We start from the raw sequence: 18487 nt of genomic DNA on the forward strand, positions 1-18487 counted from the left end.
CAAAATTCATGGGATTTCTAAATTCCCACACTGCCAACCAAACAAATTTAAGAAATTTCTAGGAATTTCACGAGGGAAATAATTTTCCATAAAATGCAATTTTCTATGAGAATTTAATTTCCACGTCAACCAAACAAGCCCTTTGTTTTTGACGACTTCCTCTAGAAGCCTTGTTTTCTCTTATGTATTTTTAATGTACAGAGTACTCCCTTGTACTTGTAGCTATCTTTTTTTTTTTTGAACGTGAAGCTATCTTTATATGATAGACCATTAACAATTAGACACTTTTTTTTTTTTACAATAAAAATTCCACTAATCAAATTATCAAGCAAGAATAAACAAATACCCCAGATTAAAAATCCGTAAAATATCATACACATAAGGAAAATTTATAATCCGCAATTACGCATCCAACCAGAAGATCCAAACTCATTTAAGAATCAAATCAACTATACAACCTTTCTAAAAGGAATCATTAGATAATTCATTAAAATGGGTCGGATTTCATTCTAAAACTTTAATTAGTGTTTCCTTAATTTTTCTTTTATTAATTATTATTTTTTTTAAAGAAGGTGTTTCCTTAATTCAGCAAAGGCAAAGCGCGGGAAAATGAAAATTCCCAGACACACTTTCCCTCCTACCATAAACAGTACCAATAAATACTCAATTAAAATACCCACAAAAAAAACCCAGGAAAAAAATAAACCGCTCAAACAATCACAATCCCCTCTTTCTCTCTCTCTCTAAAACCCTAAATCACCGTTGAGCCGCCGTACTCCGGTCACCGGAATACCATTTTCCGGCAAGAAAAGGGTATTTAAGGATGTTTTATTCGCATACTTTCTTGGCCCGGAAAGGCCCGCTTGGTACTGTTTGGTGTGCTGCTCATCTTCAACATAAACTCAAGAAATCTCATTATGCTTCCACTGATATTCCCTCCACTGTTGGTTAGTTTTATGTTTCTTTGATTTTGATTTATCTTTTTGTTGTTTGCAGAAAAATAAAAATTCAATCTTTTTTTTTTTTTTTTGGGTTATAAAGTAAGTAACTTGAATGTTTTTCACTTTTTTGTCATTATAAATGTAATAATGAATTGTATTGGAACCAATAATATTTCCTTTTCTATAATTATGTTCATAATTGTACGGTATGAGTCCGAGTTATTAATTTGAGGGTTTTTGATTTATTAATTACAAATTGCTTAAAAAAAAAAACAAAAAAAACAAAGAAGTACAAATTTGAGGGTTCTTGAATCTTCATTTTAAAAAAGGACTGGCGAAATATTTGGGTTTAATGCATATAAAGATTCAATTTTTATGAACGTTTTATTTAGTAATTGTTGAGAATTAGTTGATAGTGGTTATGTTAATGGTGTTTTTACTGTTTTATAGAGAGGATTATATATCCAGAAGTTCCAATTGCACTCAGAATGTCAGGACATCTTCTATTGGGTGTTGTTCGGATATATTCAAAGAAAGTTGAGTACCTTCATCATGATTGCAATGTTCTTTGTGTGAGTTTGAGGAATGCCTTTCGCCATGTCGATGTTAATCTGCCTGAAAACGCTAACCAGGCTCAGTTTAATGCCGTCACGTTGCCGGAGACTTATGCACTTGATGCTATAGACTTGCATGATGATATGTATCTTATTGATGGGTGAGCTTGGTATTTCGTTTTCGGGCTCATTTTATGTGCAATGGGGTTTCACCTTTGAATTTATGTAAATTAACTGTGATTTTGCTTGCTCAGATCCCAGGATGATCACCATAAAAGCCAAGAGGATATAACACTTCAAGGTAGCATTTTGGTACTGTCAGTGTTTTGTCATTTTCATAATTGTTCTAACTTCTAATGTATTGATATCAGCTTTCTGAATGTGTTACAGAACAGTATCATTCCGAAAGAGAGCTTTATGTCAGGATTACATTTGACGATGTAATGAGTTTCCTTCTCTTTTCCTTTTAACTCCGGGTTTGTAACAATGATATGCTACTTTTGAACCTAAGAGTGCTCTTGTATTATCTATGTTATAAGCATGTCACGGTTATAAACTTGGCAAAGACTTGCTGTTGTTGTGTCTTTCTTTGTTTCTATTCTTTTCCCTCTCTTGGAAGAAATTAACATGTCGAAATTGATTTCTGTAGGATATCATTCCAGGCACAATGGACACTGAGCACAGGGAGGAGAGTGATCCAATGCAGATAGAGTAAGCTGTTTACTGATGTCTCTATATTGGTGTATAGGAGTATCCTATTGTTATGCTCATTGTGAAACTAAAAATTTAACATTACTTATCCCCTCATGATTGCAGCATTCCTCCTGAAGCTCCTACTCCACCTATCCCCAGTCCTGATAATCGAAATGGCGAAGGTCCTAACCAAAGTGAAGAACATGGGAGGCCTGAAGGTGAAATTGTTCCACCATTTGAGGTCATGCGTGATGCTACTGACTATGATGTCCATGTGCACAGCCCGATTCTACGGCCACATAAGGAGAATGTTGACCCTAATATTAACATATCTCCCCCAAAGGACACGACTGAGAAGGAAATTGATACTCCGCCATCAATTCCAATGCCTTCTCATGAACCACTGCAGTATAGTGGTCCTTCATCTCCCCCTACTGAAGTTCATGTAGATACCGATTCTCATGGTGAGCACATTCATCCTGTTGAAATTTATGTACAAAGAGGTGTATGAACTACTCAAAACTTAACACTTTGATTTTTGTACAGCAAATGTTCCATCAACTGCGTTGGCACTCCGTCCAAGTCCACCTCCTGAGCAGCCTCAACCTCGCCAGAGAAACAGAAAGAGAAAGCAGCTGTTTGATGAGTCTCTGGTCTTGACTAATGAGTATGATTACCTGTTCCATTAGGCTACCTTTTCTTCCCCCTTATTTATTGCAGTTGGATTCTTATGAGTTTGTATTGCAGGGCTTTGAAAAATGCACTCAATGATTGCTCTGATTTGGTAAAGAAGAAAAAGAAGTTGCCTTGTTCTGCTTTGGAATTATGGAGGTTTAGTGAGAAAAAGAAAAAGAATGAAGAGGTTTTCTCAGAGCCACTGATATCTGGTAGGTAGTCTCACAAATACAGTTAATAGCATGATGATTTTCTCTCTGCCTCAACAATCTGTAATGGATGAAAAAACTTTGTTATGTTGCAGGAATGGGTGCCAATCTCCAGAATCTTTTAAGCAAAGACTTAAAAATTTCGCACCTGAAATTGCCTGTGACAGAAGAAGCTCAGTTGGAGTCTAGGGTAGCAGAATCTCCTGCACATACTCCCAATGTTGGTGATGAAATTGAGCGTCTTCGATCAGCAGATCGTGAGCCTGGACACAACATTGAGCAATTCCTTCCTTCCTCTCCACTATTAATGTCTCCACAGCCCCAAACTGCAGCGACTTCCTCGTCCACAATGGTTCCAAGTTCAGTTTCAGAGCCTAGATTTGGAACTACTGATACGCAATCAGATATGGGTATGTATACCCGGTCTGCTGCCACGGAGATAGAAACACCAATCTTGAATTTCGAGGATAGGGATGATGATGGAGGTACTGCTCCATCAGACATTCCCGAGTCAAGAGCTTCTATGAAAGCAGATGTAAGTATTCTGAACTACTTTTTTTTTTTTTTTTGGCATTGATAGAGAAAGGCCTTAGAAGGGAAAGGAGATAATTTGGAGCACAAAGGAAGCCACAATGACAAAAGAAGGAGAAACATTTGTTCTTTTCTATTTCTGAGACAGGGGACGGAATAAGTTATAGATTATGAGAGAATAGCAATGCAACTGTACTTTTAAGGAAGGGTTACACAGTCTAGCTCATTTTTGTGCAACACATTCAAGAATGAACACATCTTGTAGTACTCTGCTACTCAACAACACAGACACCCAGCAAAATTTAGGACTAGTGGCTTAACACACTTTCGCAGTCTCCTCAGTGCACTTTTCAGTTAATCAACCTTATTGTTTCATATAACTACAATTTGTGCCAACCATTTGTATGGAATTACCAGACTAGCGACTTAGGACACAGTTGACTAGTTGCACTCTCTTAGCACAGACCTAGTGCAGCCCCCTATTAATTATTTCCTGCCACTACCTTTCAATAAGCTTGAACTCAATTAACCACTGATCATCTGTCATCTCTTACAAGAGTTGGGCACCTCTGGACCTTGGTTCTTGAAAGGCAAGCAAGGAAACTTAGATTAGCCTTTAGACTTCTCCATTTCCAAATATTTAGCATATTCTTCCTAATTTGCTTTTAAGTACCAACCTAATCAGCTGTAAATGGGCTAGAACTTAGCCAAGCTCCTAGGCACCAAGGCCAAGAAAGCTCATCCCGTCTCATAGCCAACAACTAACATGATCAACCCAATGAATATAGCAGGAGAATGTAAGCAATCAATATATCCTTGGCAGAAGCCGCCGAATTCTATTGAATGCTATTATTAGGAATACTTTTGATCAACTTTTATCGCACACCTAGGACTCCTAGTAGGGATGTACCTATTTCCACAGTGCTTAAGGATTTCCTGGCAAGCTTTAAAGTTTTGCAGAGGCCTGTTCTCAATAAGTGCTAAACACAATTAGCTTGCCTATACTTGAGTCCCATTGCACATTGGTGTCTAGCTACATGGTGTCATTATAGTAGTTGGCTTCATTTGTTAGTCTGGAAGACAACATGCTGACAAAGATCAATATAACTGCCAATGTTATACTTTTAGTCGGAGGGTTATTTTGATATTCATCTACCATTTTGTTATTTAATCTTTGATGTAGCGTTGGAATTGTATCTTATGGGTCATTCTTTTTAGGATTTAGATATATTAAGTTCAAGTTCTGAAATAATCTTCACTGCCGTGATTGCATTTCTGAACCTTTCTAAAAGTTTTCACCTTTGACATGTCCAAATGATGTCTTTTCACCTTTGACATGTCCAAATGATGTCTTTGATTCTTGGCTGTGACATCTTTAAGTTATTAAGCTGCCTTTAGCACACTGTTAGTATTTTTGCCTATCATTGCTGAGATACCTGCCTATTTCGATTGCAGGAGCTCTCTTTTTTGGAACTAGATAACAACAGCCCCACTGGTAAGCTGCATGTACTACTGTATTAATAGTTGTTCATATCTGGTTAGTTATATGCAATTCAAGAATTGTGGTTAACATTAGCTTCCTGTATCAGATTCTCAAGGGGCTCAAACGGGAGGTACCATGTCTGCCAGGACAAGGTCACCAGTATGCTTCCTAAACATTTTAGGCTTCATCAGCATTTTAGGCTCAATGCTGTGAGATTAAACTTGTGTTTTTGGGTTGCAGGGCAGTGGCTCAATTTCTGAAAAATCATTCTCCTGTATCCAACTTCACAGATGGTTCTGTTAATTTAAATCTAAGTACCATATTGGAAGGAAGACAAAGGAAGTTATGTGCACGGATGTTTTATGAAACTTTGGTAAGTCTTAAAATGCTATTTCAAGGTTTTCTTAAATTGGATTAGGACTTTAGGAGTACCTCTCTGGTTCATGAAAGCCCTCACTGACTATTTGATTGAACTTTTATTTTTTGTGCTACACCGTGACAGGGATTTGTCTCTTATTGGCCTGTTCTCATTTCTAAGCTTTCCCCTAGTATCAGCTGCCTAAATTCTAAAGATGGACAGTTATAACTATGAGGAATAATATTTTTCATCAAATCAGTTGATTAATATACACTAAAGTATTCAAGATTTAACTTAAAATGATTTAGTATTTTCATTAATCACATTTCTGATGGTTTCTGTTGACTTCAGGTTTTGAAGGATTGTGGACTGATTGACGTTCAACAGGATGAGCCCTATGGGGATATTATATTGAAGCTGACTCCAACTATGTCTAAAGCCCAACTATGAGGCTGCATCAGATTAATTGGTGTTCATCCCTGATAAAACCATATATACAGGTATGATCTGTATGGATTTACTAGTACCACCTTAAATGAGCTTGTAGGTAGATTCAGCTATTGATTTATTTATGCATAGAAGTTCGAGTTAGTTTGTTCTGTTCATGTGTTCTGATTTCTTTCATTTTAGTTTTTCACATCAGTTCATCTACTTATGGTCATCAAACTGTGTATTCATATGCTAAACTTTTGGTGAGACTAATAAGGTGTGTTATTAAATTTGCAGAAGTGTACAGCAGTTAGAGTAAAAACTTTTGTTCAATCATAAATAGGGAGGGATCGTTGCACATAATAGTTGATACCATGACATGATGCTGATTGCTTAAGTATTGCAACACAGCTCTTTCCTGTACTAGGAAATGTTTCTTGTAGTCTGTAGTGTTCTCGATGTTTAGAACCCTAGAAGGACTCTTTTTATAGTGCTACCATATCAGGTGTAACTTGTAGGTTAATGTTACTGATAACTTAAGCTTGTTAGCTGTTATTTGCTATTCACAATGCTTGATGATTCGCTTGTTAATTGTTAAGCCACAATTGCAATTCTTGCATTATGAATTCAATAATCTACGCGAAAATGGCTAAATTCAAACCAATTAGATACAAAACAATTGCAACATCAACAAAAACAAAACACATTGGAAATGCCTTAACTCAGCACATGGACCGAAAGCATTGCATTAATTATAATAATTAACAAGGCATAGTACAATAGTGTCATTTATTATGATAGTCTAAAATTCAGAAAACTCAGCTTCTACTGCATCAGTTTAAGATGAGTTGAGGAAGGCAACAACCTGGTCCATAAAAGGGGCAGCATTGGGTGAGCCAGGGGTGAGCAAATGGAACACATGGCTCTCACCTAATGTCTCCACCACTTCAACATTAGCCTTGCAGCCACTCTTCTGCAGGACCTCCTTGTACTGGAAACCCCTGTCCCTCAGAGTATCCAACTCCGCCACGCACACCATCACCTTCTCTACGGCCAAATCCGCCAACTCCGGGTCTGTGGCCGGGTTTATAAACGGATCATCCAACCCACTCGTTCCAGGGCATACAAATCCCCACAGCTCATCTGCCAGGTTCCCCCCAGAAGCCTTGATCTTCTGAAGCTCAGACCCAATTTTATCCTTACCCCAGAAATATGGGTGGACTAGTATAACACCTTTCAACCCCAAGTTCTCAATCTTTTCTTTTCCTAGGCGCTTGACCATATGATGTGCTATATTAGCACCAGCACTGTCCCCTGCCAAGAAAACTCGAGACAGATCAGCGCGATCCTTAATCCAAGGGTGAACATCCTGCCCATCTCCCTTACCAACCCAATTAATCGCCGCCCACGAATCCTCGTAGGCAGCAGGAACAGGGTGCTCAGGAGCCAACCTATAATCAACAGACACAACCAGCACATTGGCCTTAGAACATAAGCCATTCAGATAATTATGGTACATAGGTGATGCAGCTGATTCAATACAAAATCCTCCTCCATGAATGTAAATCAACACGGGTAGCCGTCCAACGTCTCCTCCTGCAGGCTTGTATAGCCGCACCGATACACCGCCTTCTTCCTCCGGGAGCACAGCCACGTCTAGGGACTCCACCCCCGTGACCGTGTCGGTCGAGGCCGGAACATGTTGGGTGCCAGTGAACCTCTGCACCCTTCCATCTTTGTAGACCACTAGAAATGGACGAAGATCATGGGTTACATCTTGTACATTTACAGTAGCCATTGCTTTCAATGCTTCTTCCATTTTTTTTTGCTATCCTATATTTTTTAAATGGTTGTTTTAACTGCTTATTTTGGAGTGTCAATAATTTGATTGCCTTTGTCCTCTTTTATATTCAACGTGTGGTGTTAACTTGAGCAAGAATTTCCTGGATTTTTTTAACAGAAACCAGAATTTCAGGATTTTCTATCATTTTTATTTTCTTTCCTATATCAAGTAAAATGTGACTCATTTGAAAGATGAGGATGCTTGAGGAGGTGGAGTTTCTCTTATCTTTCCCCTTTATTTTTCAAGTACATGACTCGTAAATATGGGATAAAAAAAACCCGTAAGTAGGGATGGCAATCCTGTTCGGATCCAATCCTACTCCGTCCCGATCCGAGGTAAAAAAATTGGCTCCAAGTCCGAGAAAAAAAGTAATTTGAGTTCGACTCCGTTAAAATAATCTGACTCCGAGTCGGAGGAGTGTCGAAGTCGGATCCTACAAAAAATCCAAGAAAAAATCCGACTCCGACAAATGTTCGACTGTGATGGATTATCCGACTCCGTCTCCAATAGATAATGGATTTTTGTGTGGGTCATGGTGACATTGGGTGTGGGTTTTAAAGGTCCAAATAGCCCAATTTCTCAAACTATATTGAATAACGAAAAAAAAACTCGGAGTCGGAGGTCGGATATTGAAGTCGGATGTCGGATTCGGATATAGCCTCCAACTTCCTGTCCGATTGGAGTCCGATTTAGCATAATCCGCTCCGAGTCTGACCCGTTGCCATCCCTACCCGTAAGGCTATAAGGGTTGAAATCTGATCGAAATCTTTCTAGTTATGTACTACCTCCGTTTCTTTTTAGTTGACACGTTTGACATTAGCACCATTCATCCACCTCCATTTGACAGTATTTTGTGCTTTATACAATTATACGTAATGAAAAATATAGTCGTGTGGGATCTTATTAGATTCGTAACGTTATATACTTTCAAAATATCAACTTTTTAAAATTTTTGCTTATCAATAATTAAAGATATTAATGATTGAATAAGTGCATTGACAAACGTGACTAAAGAAACGTGTCAATTAAAAAGAAACGGAAGAAGTATAGTATTAAACTAGTAGGCTTGTAGCAATAAATTTTTTTTCCTGTTTCATAGACAATTCTTTTCACGCCAACTTTCTGATATGACCTAATTTCTTGCATAATGTGGACCTTGGTACAATCACACCAATATTGATAGCCTACTCAAGGTTGTTTGCTGCAGTTGGTTAATGAAATAAGGTCACCTTTTGGTGTACTAAAGTTGTTATAGTATCACTCATCTAGACATTTACGTTTTTCAAGTAATGTTGTTTCCAATATTTTTGTGGTCTGAATTAGTGAAAATTAGAAAAGAAGCTGTTAAACAATAGAATCGTATTTCATAATAATAAATTGACAAGATTTTTTGATAAATTTAATACTCCGTATTAAAAAGTTCACCTGAATTTTGAGTATTCATTAGTGATTAGTCTTTATACCTTATTCTTTACCATACATTAAATATCATTAAAAATTATATATATTGCCAATTTTCTTCCAACTAAATCCATCCAAAAAATGACAATGTCTACAATTATTATTGCGGAATATTTTTTTTGGTTAAATTTGTGCATCGCATGAGCACTAACCTAATATGACTACAAAATGGAGGTATTACATTTAAAAAAAAACATTGATTACACTAATTAACGCATGATTTTGACATGCATAAATTAGTCTCTCCATTAAAATAAAATCTTCCTATGTGAAATATTGATATTATAAGATGAGAAAGTCTTCAAAATTAATCTTAATACTTATATACTATGTAAAACATAACATAGTCATGTTTGCTCTTAGTGTATTCCGTCTCAAATTCTCAATGAGTAGTTTAAGCCTTTATGGTCAAAATAATGCGTTGACAAATGTGTATCGTTAAAGTGGGAAGATCGGTGTGAAACGGAGTGCGTAAGTAGTTATGTGACGACTATGAGACACTTGTTAGCAAGATCTCTACTATAAAGATAATTAGATAACCCATGCATAACACAAAAATAGACAAATCTATACTTTATTAGTATTTAAAAACAAAAACCATCATCCCTATAATGCCACATGCCTACATGTACATTTTTTTTTTCTCCAATGCCACTAATGTATGGTTGGTGCACCCGGGTGCACCATGCGCATGGTGCACCCGAAAAGAACATAAGGTATATTTAAAAGAACATGGGCAAAAAAAGAACATTATATATATTTATAAAGAACATGAGCATAATATGTTCTTTAAGTTTGATGATTATGTTCTTTGAGTTTGAACTATATGTTCTTTATATTATACAATATGTTCTTTATATTATACAATATATTCTTTAATGTATGTAAATTAAAAAAAAAAATCAATCACTCGAGTAACCAGAAAAAAGAACATGTTCTTTTTGTAAAGACTTTATGTTCTTTAGCTAGAGGTGATCAAAGTTAGAACGGCCCGACCTGATTTTGGACGGGTTTTGGGCAGAATTTTTTCGCCCCCAAAATCGGGTCGGACCCGGCCCTTAAATTTAATTTATTGGGCGGGTTTGGGAATGCGTTTTATGCATTTTAGTTGATTTTTTTACTCGACCTGAAAAGCCCGCATGGCCGGACAATTTTGGGCACAAAAACTTTGGCCCAAAATTTGGCCCGACCCGAGAAGTGAGCTGATTTTTTAACCTTGGCCCGGCCCACCCAATGATCACCTACATCTTTGTCAAACACGAACATGTTCTTTTTTGTCAAATATAATGTTTTTTTTCAAACACGTTCAACACCTAAATAACCATGAAAAATAACATGTTCTTTTTGTAAAGACTTTATGTTCTTTGTAATGTCATGTTCTTGTCAAACACAAACATGTTCTTTTGTCAAACATAGGTATGTTCTTTTTCTAACACTAGCATGTTCTTTTTTTTGCCCATGTTCTTTAAAATATGTCTAATGTTCTTTCCGGGTGCACCATGCGTATGGTGCACCCGGGTGCACTATACTATTTTCACAATGCCACATGTCACTTCATTTAATCTTTCTTTTTTTATTCCCTTTTCTCATATGAAAAAAAAACTTTAATTCTATACATGTATAAATTATTGAATGTTGTTTGGTTCACTTTCCTTCAGTTTAGTTTCTACTACAATTGCATTCAATTTTTACCTCTTCTTCGATCTCCTCTATAAACTATTCATTTGCCAGTATAAATATATTAAAAAATAATTATTTGTATAGTATTCCTATAAATAAACTGTGCATTCCACAGATCAGAAGACTAGTTGATATTTAATACCTCACCTGATATATACACTTATTAATAGAGAATTTTTTTAGCAATCTACGGAGTATTTATTACTTCATGGATTAATGTTAGGCAAGGAAAAAAAAAATAGACGTTCAAGATTTTTATGTTGTTTAATTTACTCTTTTGTTTTATGGTACTTTTCAACGTCAACTAAGCGTAGAATTACTCCATTTGAACCATCCCAGCATTGGGTAGGTTGATGAACTCTCCATTCACATAACATACTTTGATTTTTTTTTTTTAATTAAACATGATTTATTTCTAGCTAAGATGGTAATACATACGGTTTTCATTTAATGAGGTTTAATTTGGTGTCCAAGAGTGAAATTATTCTTTTTAATTTTTTTAAACATTGTCCAAATTAAACTTTATTCTATTTTAAATACAAGTAATTCCTCTGTTCTTTTATTGGAGTCCTATTTTTCATTATTATGTGATTAATAAATGTTAGAAATGGGACTTTAATAAAAGGACGAAGGGAATATTATTTTTTACCACCTTACTTTTCAATCCTAATATTTTTTTTACTCAATTTGTTTTAATGCACCTTTTTCATACATACACCCATTTTTTGTAAAAGAACTTTTTTTTAAAAAAAACACACACACTTACTTTCTTTGGCTTTGTGAATGTAAGATAAGTGTGTAAAACAAAAGGAAACAAAAGGATAATGATGAAAACAGGAACATACCTAATTTCCGATGCTATAATAAAAATTGCAGGCAGTTTTTTGAACATTTTAAAATAGTATACATATACATACTACGAGTAATAAAATACGTTATAGTATTATGGAGTGCTTATTATATATAATAAAACAAATGAAGAGGTAATTATTAATCTAATCTAATCTAATCTAATCTAATCATCCTTACTAACAAAAGAAACAAGTTTAGCCATCAAATGTTCTATATTGGGAGATTTAGTATTTAGCAAATGAAAGCAGTGGCCTTCCCCCAATGTCTCCACTAATTCAACATTCCCTTCCCACCTTGATTTTAAGCTGTAGTAATATGTTAATCCTCTTTCCTTGAACTTATCATTTTCCGCAACACAAATCAATACCTTATCACACGCCAACTTGCACAATCTTGGATCAATATTTAGATTCAACTTTGGTTCATTATTCAATTCTCTACTCGACGGATACAAATATTGGATTAATCTTGTGATTTCTCTTGTGGCGAAATAAGGTTGAATGGCTAGTAACCCAACTAGTTTTAATCCATCACCAATGGGTTCAACACTAGCCCTAATTGCCACATCATGGGCAAGGTTAGCTCCACTACTTTCCCCACCCACGAACACCCGATTAAAATCCACATAATCATTTAGCCAAGGCTCCGACCCATTCCCATTTGTATGCGACGCTATCCATTTAAATGCGGCCCAACAATCGTTGTATGCAATGGGTAAGGGGTACTCGGGGGCTAGCCTAAAGTTCACTGTTATGGCAACCACTTGGGCTCTATAAACGAAATGGGTCAAGAATTCCTTGGTAATTGGGCTAAAGGCTGATCCAGTACAAAAACTCCCTCCATGAAAATGAACAAACAATTGTAAACCCTTCTTGCTTTTCGGGTCACCCGTATCATCACCGGTTTCATCCATTTTAGGGAGAAATATTCGACCCGTTATTTCAGGATCATTTGATATTACTATGTCTTTGGTTTGAACTCCGGTAATCGGATCAATACCTGGCTTTTCTTCAACTGTGAGGATGTACCTATCAACGTGACCATACTTTACAAACTCTAAAAAAAGAGAAAAATCTAGAGTAAATTCTTCTAAATCTAATTCCACACTTAATTCCCTCTTGATATTGGTGGCCATTTTGTGTAATTTACTACTTTATCACCCTTTTATTTTAAATTTCTTAAGTTGGATGAGAAAATCTTAATATGTATATTTTGTGTAATTTTATAATTACACCTAATCTTCACCAACATTTTCTCTAGGCCATTCGTTTTTAGATGGTCTTATTCATTTCTTTTCCCTCTCTTTCTTTACTGTCATTGTCATTTTCTTTTTTCTTTTTGACAACTTTATTATTGTCATTTTCTAATCGCTATTCTTGGAAATTTTGTTTGGTAGGTAACAAATACAAGTAACTAATAAATTTAGATGTGCAATATGTTTCTATGTTATTATTGCATGGACTCTCAAGTTGGTTTTAAACTTTAAGATTCTCCTTTTTACCCTTCAATTAAACAGAGAAAGTAGGTATGAAAAACAAATTCAATTCTAATATTCTATGATCCTTTAATAAAAGATATACGGTATAATGATCAATTTTAGAAATTATTAGCATAGTTACAACTTAGTGATGTTAATTGGAAAATTTACAACAAAATGAGTAGAAGTCAAAAGTAGAAAAAGTATCTACAATTATACAACAACAATTAAGAAAAATTAAGTTTTATTTATATAAGGTCTTAACAGCCGTAAAAAAAATATATAAGGTCTTAACAAATTTTGGTTATTGTTAGAGGACTAACTCAATCAAAATATAAAGGTAATGGTTAAGGCCTAAGAATAAATTTTATACTCTATTATGTCCTTTCACACAAGAGTTTGTTGGGTTTGAAATGTGAATGCATCATAGGCCCTTGCTACACCTACCCCGAAATATTCCACTTGAAAGTGGGGGGTACGGTGTATGAGATTTGAACTTGTGATCTTTGTATCACGCTGGCTCTGATATCATGTTAGAGGGCTAACTCTACAAAAAAAAAAACTTAAGGTAATAATTAAGGGCTTGTTTGACATCATTTTTGGTTTTCAGTTTCCTGTTTTTGTTTTAAAAACCAAAAACAGGAAACAAGAAAAAGGTGTTTCCACTTTTCTGTTGTCAGTTTTCAAAATTATTATAATTTTAATATGTTTAAATAAATTTTTATTCATTATGGGACTATATCCTATACTTTTAAAAAACCAAAAAACAGAAAACCACATCAATGCCAAACGAACCCTAAAGTCTAGGAAAATGTTTTATACATATTCTCAAAATCACCTTTATTTCTAACTATTTTTAATTACGTCAAAGTTATAATTTCATAAGTTTTAACATATTTCCTTTCTTATTATTGTGATTTTGGTAAATCTTAACTATCACGAGATTACAAAATACAATAAAAACCCACAAATTTTTGTATGTGGCTGGCCACACGGTGCGGCAACCTCAATTTTTATTTTATATATTTTTTTTAAATACCACAACTCTTCTATCTCCTTTTTTTCTTAACTTCTTCTCTAAGCCAAACCACACATCATTAACAAGGATATCTCTACTCCACCCATTTTCTCTCTCTTCTTTTCTTAGCTTCTTCTTTAAGTCAAACCACACATCACCAACAACTATATCTCTACTTTACCCATTTTCTCTCTCCTCTTTGCTAAACTGCTACAATTAAAGCCCGAAATTGTAGAAATTGGGTGTAAATTGTTGTGAAAAATTGTGATTAATTATCCTCAAGTTCATCAACAACATTTGAAGTAGTGAAATCGATGAGAACCAAAGAAATTTCAGCTCGTTTTCTTTGTGGAATCTTAGATCGAACATTCTACGTCAAAAATTGTAGGTTATTACTAGTTTGTTCAGGGGTTACTTGTAGGGTGTTACTGGTTTGGTCAGGGGTTACATATAGGGTGTTATTGGTTTTGGTCAGGGGTTACTTGTAGGGTGTTACTGGTTTTGGTCGGGGGTTACTTGTAGGGTGTTACTGGTTTGGTCGGGGTTACTTGTAGGGTGTCACTGGTTTTGGTCGGGGGTTACTTGTAGGGTGTTACTGGTTTTGGTCGGGGGTTACTTTTAGGGTGTTACCGGTTTGGTCGGGGGTTACTTGTAGGGTGTTACTGGTTTGGTCGGGGGTTACTTGTAGGGTGTCACTGGTTTTGGTCGGGGGTTACTTGTAGGGTGTTACTGGTTTGGTCATGGGTTACTTGTAGGGTGTTACCGGTTTTGGTCAAGGGTTAATTGTAGGGTGTTACTGGTTTGGTATGGGGCCTACAAGCAACCCTTGAATAAGTAACAAGTAACCATTGAATAAGTAATTCATACAAGTAAGTAAGTAACCATTGAATAAGTAATTCATACAAGTAACCTTTGAAGTAACTCATATAAGTAACCCTTGAATAAGTAACTCATACAAGTAACCCCTGAAAAAAAAAATACAAGTAACCCTTAAATAAGTAATCCATACAAATAACCCTTAAATAATCCATACAAGTAACCTTTGGAGGAAAAAAAAATACAAGTAACTCCTGAAAAAAAAATAAAAGTAACCCCTGAAAAAAAAAAATACAAGTAACTCCTGAAAAAAAAAAATACAAGTAACCCCTGAAAAATACAAGTAACCCTGAAAAACCAGTAACCTCGTTATGCCCGTGAATAGTAACCCCGTTATGCACGCGTCATACTCCGTAATCCGTTATTTTTACTGACTTGGCAGCAGGCCATACCGTGTGGCCTGCTGCACCAAAAAAACTCTGATAAAAACCATATAATTTTTTTTTTCCTAGAAATATAAGTTGACAATCTGAAATTTTTATTGTCTAGAACAATTAATTTAATCAAATACAACTCAAAATAATTAAACAGATAACTTTAAATCTCCGATCCGACGATCCCCTCTTCCTATATTCTTTCCAGGGTTTCAATTTTTAGGTTATTTATTTATTAATACTTTGTAAATACTATACTATGCATAGAATTATAATTATTTTTTGACCTTTTACCCTTTTTATTATGGCAATATAACAATATAATATCGTTAAAAGTTTCCTCAACTTCTATTAGCTAGATGTGCAATTTAATTATCTATCTTTTGTCTGCAAGAGATTATTGGCCCTCGAAATTTAACTATTTGAATCAAAGATCATCATCTAGTAAAATAATTTGTTTCTATTTGCCATATTTTCTTTTATATAAGTAAGAACACAAATTGTCTTCAAAAAAAAAAAAAAAAAAAAAAACCAGACCACAAATCAAAGGTATATTAGTTATTTATTTGTTCTAAAGAAGAATATACTATACGACGATTAAAAAACCAATTCATAATTAGTCTAATAAATTAAGAGTAATGTTATATAAGTCTTAATGGTTGTAAATAAGTGTTATTATAATGCATTCGCTAAAATGATACTTGTATAAGTTTAGAAATCTATAGTAAAATACCCATATAAAACACATGGAGAAAATATTACTCGAAATTTAGATCGAAGTCAACAAGGATATTTTAATTTTTTTTCATACAAACAGAAATGATTGATGTCTTTAATTAATTTGTAGAAATCACAACATATTTTTTATGATAGAAAACTATTATAATATGCTGATTATCATACTCATATATATAATGGTAAAATCGATCACAAGCCACTACTATAAGAAAAATTGGACATTTTATTGGGATATTCAATTCAAAAAAGGTATAGATGAGATACGTATAGTGTCCATTCCTCAATCTTTTTTTGTTCTTCCACTTTGAAATTTTTTTGCGAGAAAAAACTCAAAATTGTAGGAAGAACTTAAAAGAACAAAAAGAAATCTAAGACGTATGATATACATATATATAATATATATTTACAAATATAAATAAGGAAGTAATAAATCATCTAATAAGAATCCTCATTTATAAAAGAAACAAGCTTAGCCATCAAAGGGTCAATATTTGGGGAGCCAGCATCAAGCAAATGAAAGCAATGGCCTTCCCCCAATGTCTCCACAAGTTCAACCTTGCCTTCCCATCTTGTTTCTAAGGTATCATAGTAATCAAATCCCCTTTCTTTGTACCTATCCTTTTCCGCGACACAAATTAGTACCTTATCACACGCCAACTTGTATAATCTTGGATCTGTATTAGGGTTCAACCTTGGTTCCTCATCCCTTGACGGATATATATAATTAACTACAGGTTCACGTTGTTGTTTTGTGCAGAAATACGGGTGAATGGCTAATAGACTTTCAAGTTTTAACCCCTCTAAGGGTTCAACACTACCTCTAATTGCAACATCATGGGCAAGATTAGCGCCAGTACTTTCTCCGGCCAAAATAACTCGATTAAAATTCACATAATCATTTAACCAAGGCTCAGGCCCGTTCCTATTTACATGGGACGCAATCCATTTGAATGCGTCCCAACTATCTTCATATGCAATGGGTAACGGGTTCTCGGGTGCCAACCTATAGTCTATAGTAATAACAACCACTTGGGTCATAGAAACTAAGTTACTCAAGAATTGCTTAATTATTGGACCAAAGGCTGACCCGGTACAAAAGCCTCCACCATGGTAATGAACAAGCAATGGTACACTCCTATCCTTTGGTAGACTCCTATTCTTTGGACTATCATCTTCGCTATCCGTATCATCCAACCTAGGGAGGAACATCCGGCCCGATATTTTCGGGTCTTTTGATATTACAATGTCTTTGGTATGAACCCCGGTAAATGGGTCAACACCCGCGGGGACTTGGGTTGTAAGGATGTACCTATCAATGTGACCATCTTTACAAACCCTAAAAAATGGAAAAAAATCACGAGCAGTTTCTTCAATATCGCATTCCATACTTAATTTAAGCGATATTTATTGTTGTTTGTGTCTATATTGTGTAAGCTACTACATGCATTTTTTATTTCTTTGTTCTTTGATGATAAATTTATATGCATTGAAAACTTATTTTTCACCAAAATTTTCTCTAGGCCATTCATTAAAATATTGTTTAATAATTAGAGAGAGATTTTACTAACGGTTTAATTAGTTTCTTTACCCTTCTATCCCATTGCTACCATTGTTTTTTTTTTACCCTTCCCGTCATTTTTGGAAATTATGTTTGAGAAATTAACTAATAATTTTTTTTGGAAATTGTTTCAAAAAATAAAATAAAATAAAATAAAATGACATGTTATTGAGTTCTATTTGTGGTTAATTGATTCTAAACTCTTCCAAGCATTATTCAAGATGAAGTACTTTCGTTTGGCATCGTTGTGGTTTTCTGTTTTTTGGTTTTTTGTTTTTTAAAAGTGTATTATATATGTCACATAATGAAACAAAAATTATATAGACTTATTAAAATCATGATAATTTTGAAAACTGATAACAGAAAAGTGGAAACACCTTTTTCTTGTTTCTTGTTTTTGGTTTTCAAAAAAACAGAAAATTGAAAACCAAAAATGATGCCAAACAAAGTAAAGTACTTTTTTTTTTGGGGTTTCAAAAAAAAAAAAAAAAGTTAGGAGTAATATTTAAACTACTGGCCGACCAACTTATATTTCATTTTCCCCCTAGTAAGAATTTTTTTTAGCAAAGATGTTTCTTTTGTTTGTATTAATAAAATTATTTTTTTTTTTGAAATAAATAAAATTAATTTTGTTAAATCCAACTATATTAAAAAAAAAACAATTATCAAACAGTAATTAAAAACTATTGTACCGATTATTTAATCAAAGTCTCGTGATAAATAATTTTCTATATAAG

At 34.6% G+C, this 18487-nt stretch overlaps 4 protein-coding genes across 5 annotated transcripts; 1 reads left to right on the forward strand and 3 right to left on the reverse strand.

Moving 5' to 3' along the window:
• The first annotated feature begins 366 nt into the window (after positions 1-366).
• On the forward strand, positions 367-6452 carry LOC110704967 (sister chromatid cohesion 1 protein 3-like). 2 transcript variants are annotated; one of them, XM_021882775.1, is made up of 14 exons: positions 374-947; positions 1392-1656; positions 1750-1796; positions 1886-1935; positions 2145-2206; positions 2312-2652; positions 2735-2855; positions 2936-3075; positions 3168-3607; positions 5059-5098; positions 5193-5238; positions 5327-5459; positions 5796-5944; positions 6171-6452. In XM_021882775.1, the coding sequence occupies exons 1-13, from the start codon at positions 824-826 to the stop codon at positions 5892-5894; spliced, it is 1908 nt and encodes a 635-aa protein (XP_021738467.1). In that variant the 5' UTR covers positions 374-823; the 3' UTR covers positions 5895-5944; positions 6171-6452. The 2 variants fall into 2 exon arrangements, with proteins under 2 accessions (XP_021738469.1, XP_021738467.1); XM_021882777.1 differs by lacking the exon at positions 6171-6452 and having other exon boundaries at positions 367-947; positions 5193-5245; positions 5796-5923.
• A 134-nt stretch (positions 6453-6586) lies between these two features.
• On the reverse strand, positions 6587-7950 carry LOC110704968 (probable carboxylesterase 2). Its single transcript, XM_021882778.1, has one exon. The coding sequence runs from the start codon at positions 7690-7692 to the stop codon at positions 6712-6714; it is 981 nt and encodes a 326-aa protein (XP_021738470.1). The 5' UTR covers positions 7693-7950; the 3' UTR covers positions 6587-6711.
• A 3883-nt stretch (positions 7951-11833) lies between these two features.
• Positions 11834-13159, reverse strand: LOC110704902 (2-hydroxyisoflavanone dehydratase-like). The gene has a single exon (XM_021882713.1). The coding sequence runs from the start codon at positions 12842-12844 to the stop codon at positions 11873-11875; it is 972 nt and encodes a 323-aa protein (XP_021738405.1). The 5' UTR covers positions 12845-13159; the 3' UTR covers positions 11834-11872.
• A 3239-nt stretch (positions 13160-16398) lies between these two features.
• On the reverse strand, positions 16399-18024 carry LOC110704903 (probable carboxylesterase 1). The gene has a single exon (XM_021882714.1). It carries the CDS (start codon positions 17576-17578, stop codon positions 16628-16630), a length of 951 nt encoding a protein of 316 aa, XP_021738406.1. The 5' UTR covers positions 17579-18024; the 3' UTR covers positions 16399-16627.
• Between the last annotated feature and the right edge of the window lie 463 nt (positions 18025-18487).

The sequence above is a fragment of the Chenopodium quinoa genome, unplaced genomic scaffold (assembly GCF_001683475.1).
Source record: "Chenopodium quinoa cultivar QQ74 unplaced genomic scaffold, ASM168347v1, whole genome shotgun sequence".
Lineage (NCBI taxonomy): Eukaryota > Viridiplantae > Streptophyta > Magnoliopsida > Caryophyllales > Amaranthaceae > Chenopodium > Chenopodium quinoa.

Bases quoted from the DNA above. Each gene is read 5' to 3' on its own strand.
- LOC110704967 (XM_021882775.1), top strand. From the start codon at position 824: ATGTTTTATTCGCATACTTTCTTGGCCCGGAAAGGCCCGCTTGGTACT. The intron at 1,657-1,749 runs GTGAGCTTGGTA...TTGCTTGCTCAG, and splicing joins GATATGTATCTTATTGATGG to ATCCCAGGATGATCACCATA. The intron at 5,099-5,192 runs GTAAGCTGCATG...TTCCTGTATCAG, and splicing joins AGATAACAACAGCCCCACTG to ATTCTCAAGGGGCTCAAACG.
- LOC110704968 (XM_021882778.1), bottom strand. From the start codon at position 7,692: ATGGAAGAAGCATTGAAAGCAATGGCTACTGTAAATGTACAAGATGTA.
- LOC110704902 (XM_021882713.1), bottom strand. From the start codon at position 12,844: ATGGCCACCAATATCAAGAGGGAATTAAGTGTGGAATTAGATTTAGAA.
- LOC110704903 (XM_021882714.1), bottom strand. From the start codon at position 17,578: ATGGAATGCGATATTGAAGAAACTGCTCGTGATTTTTTTCCATTTTTT.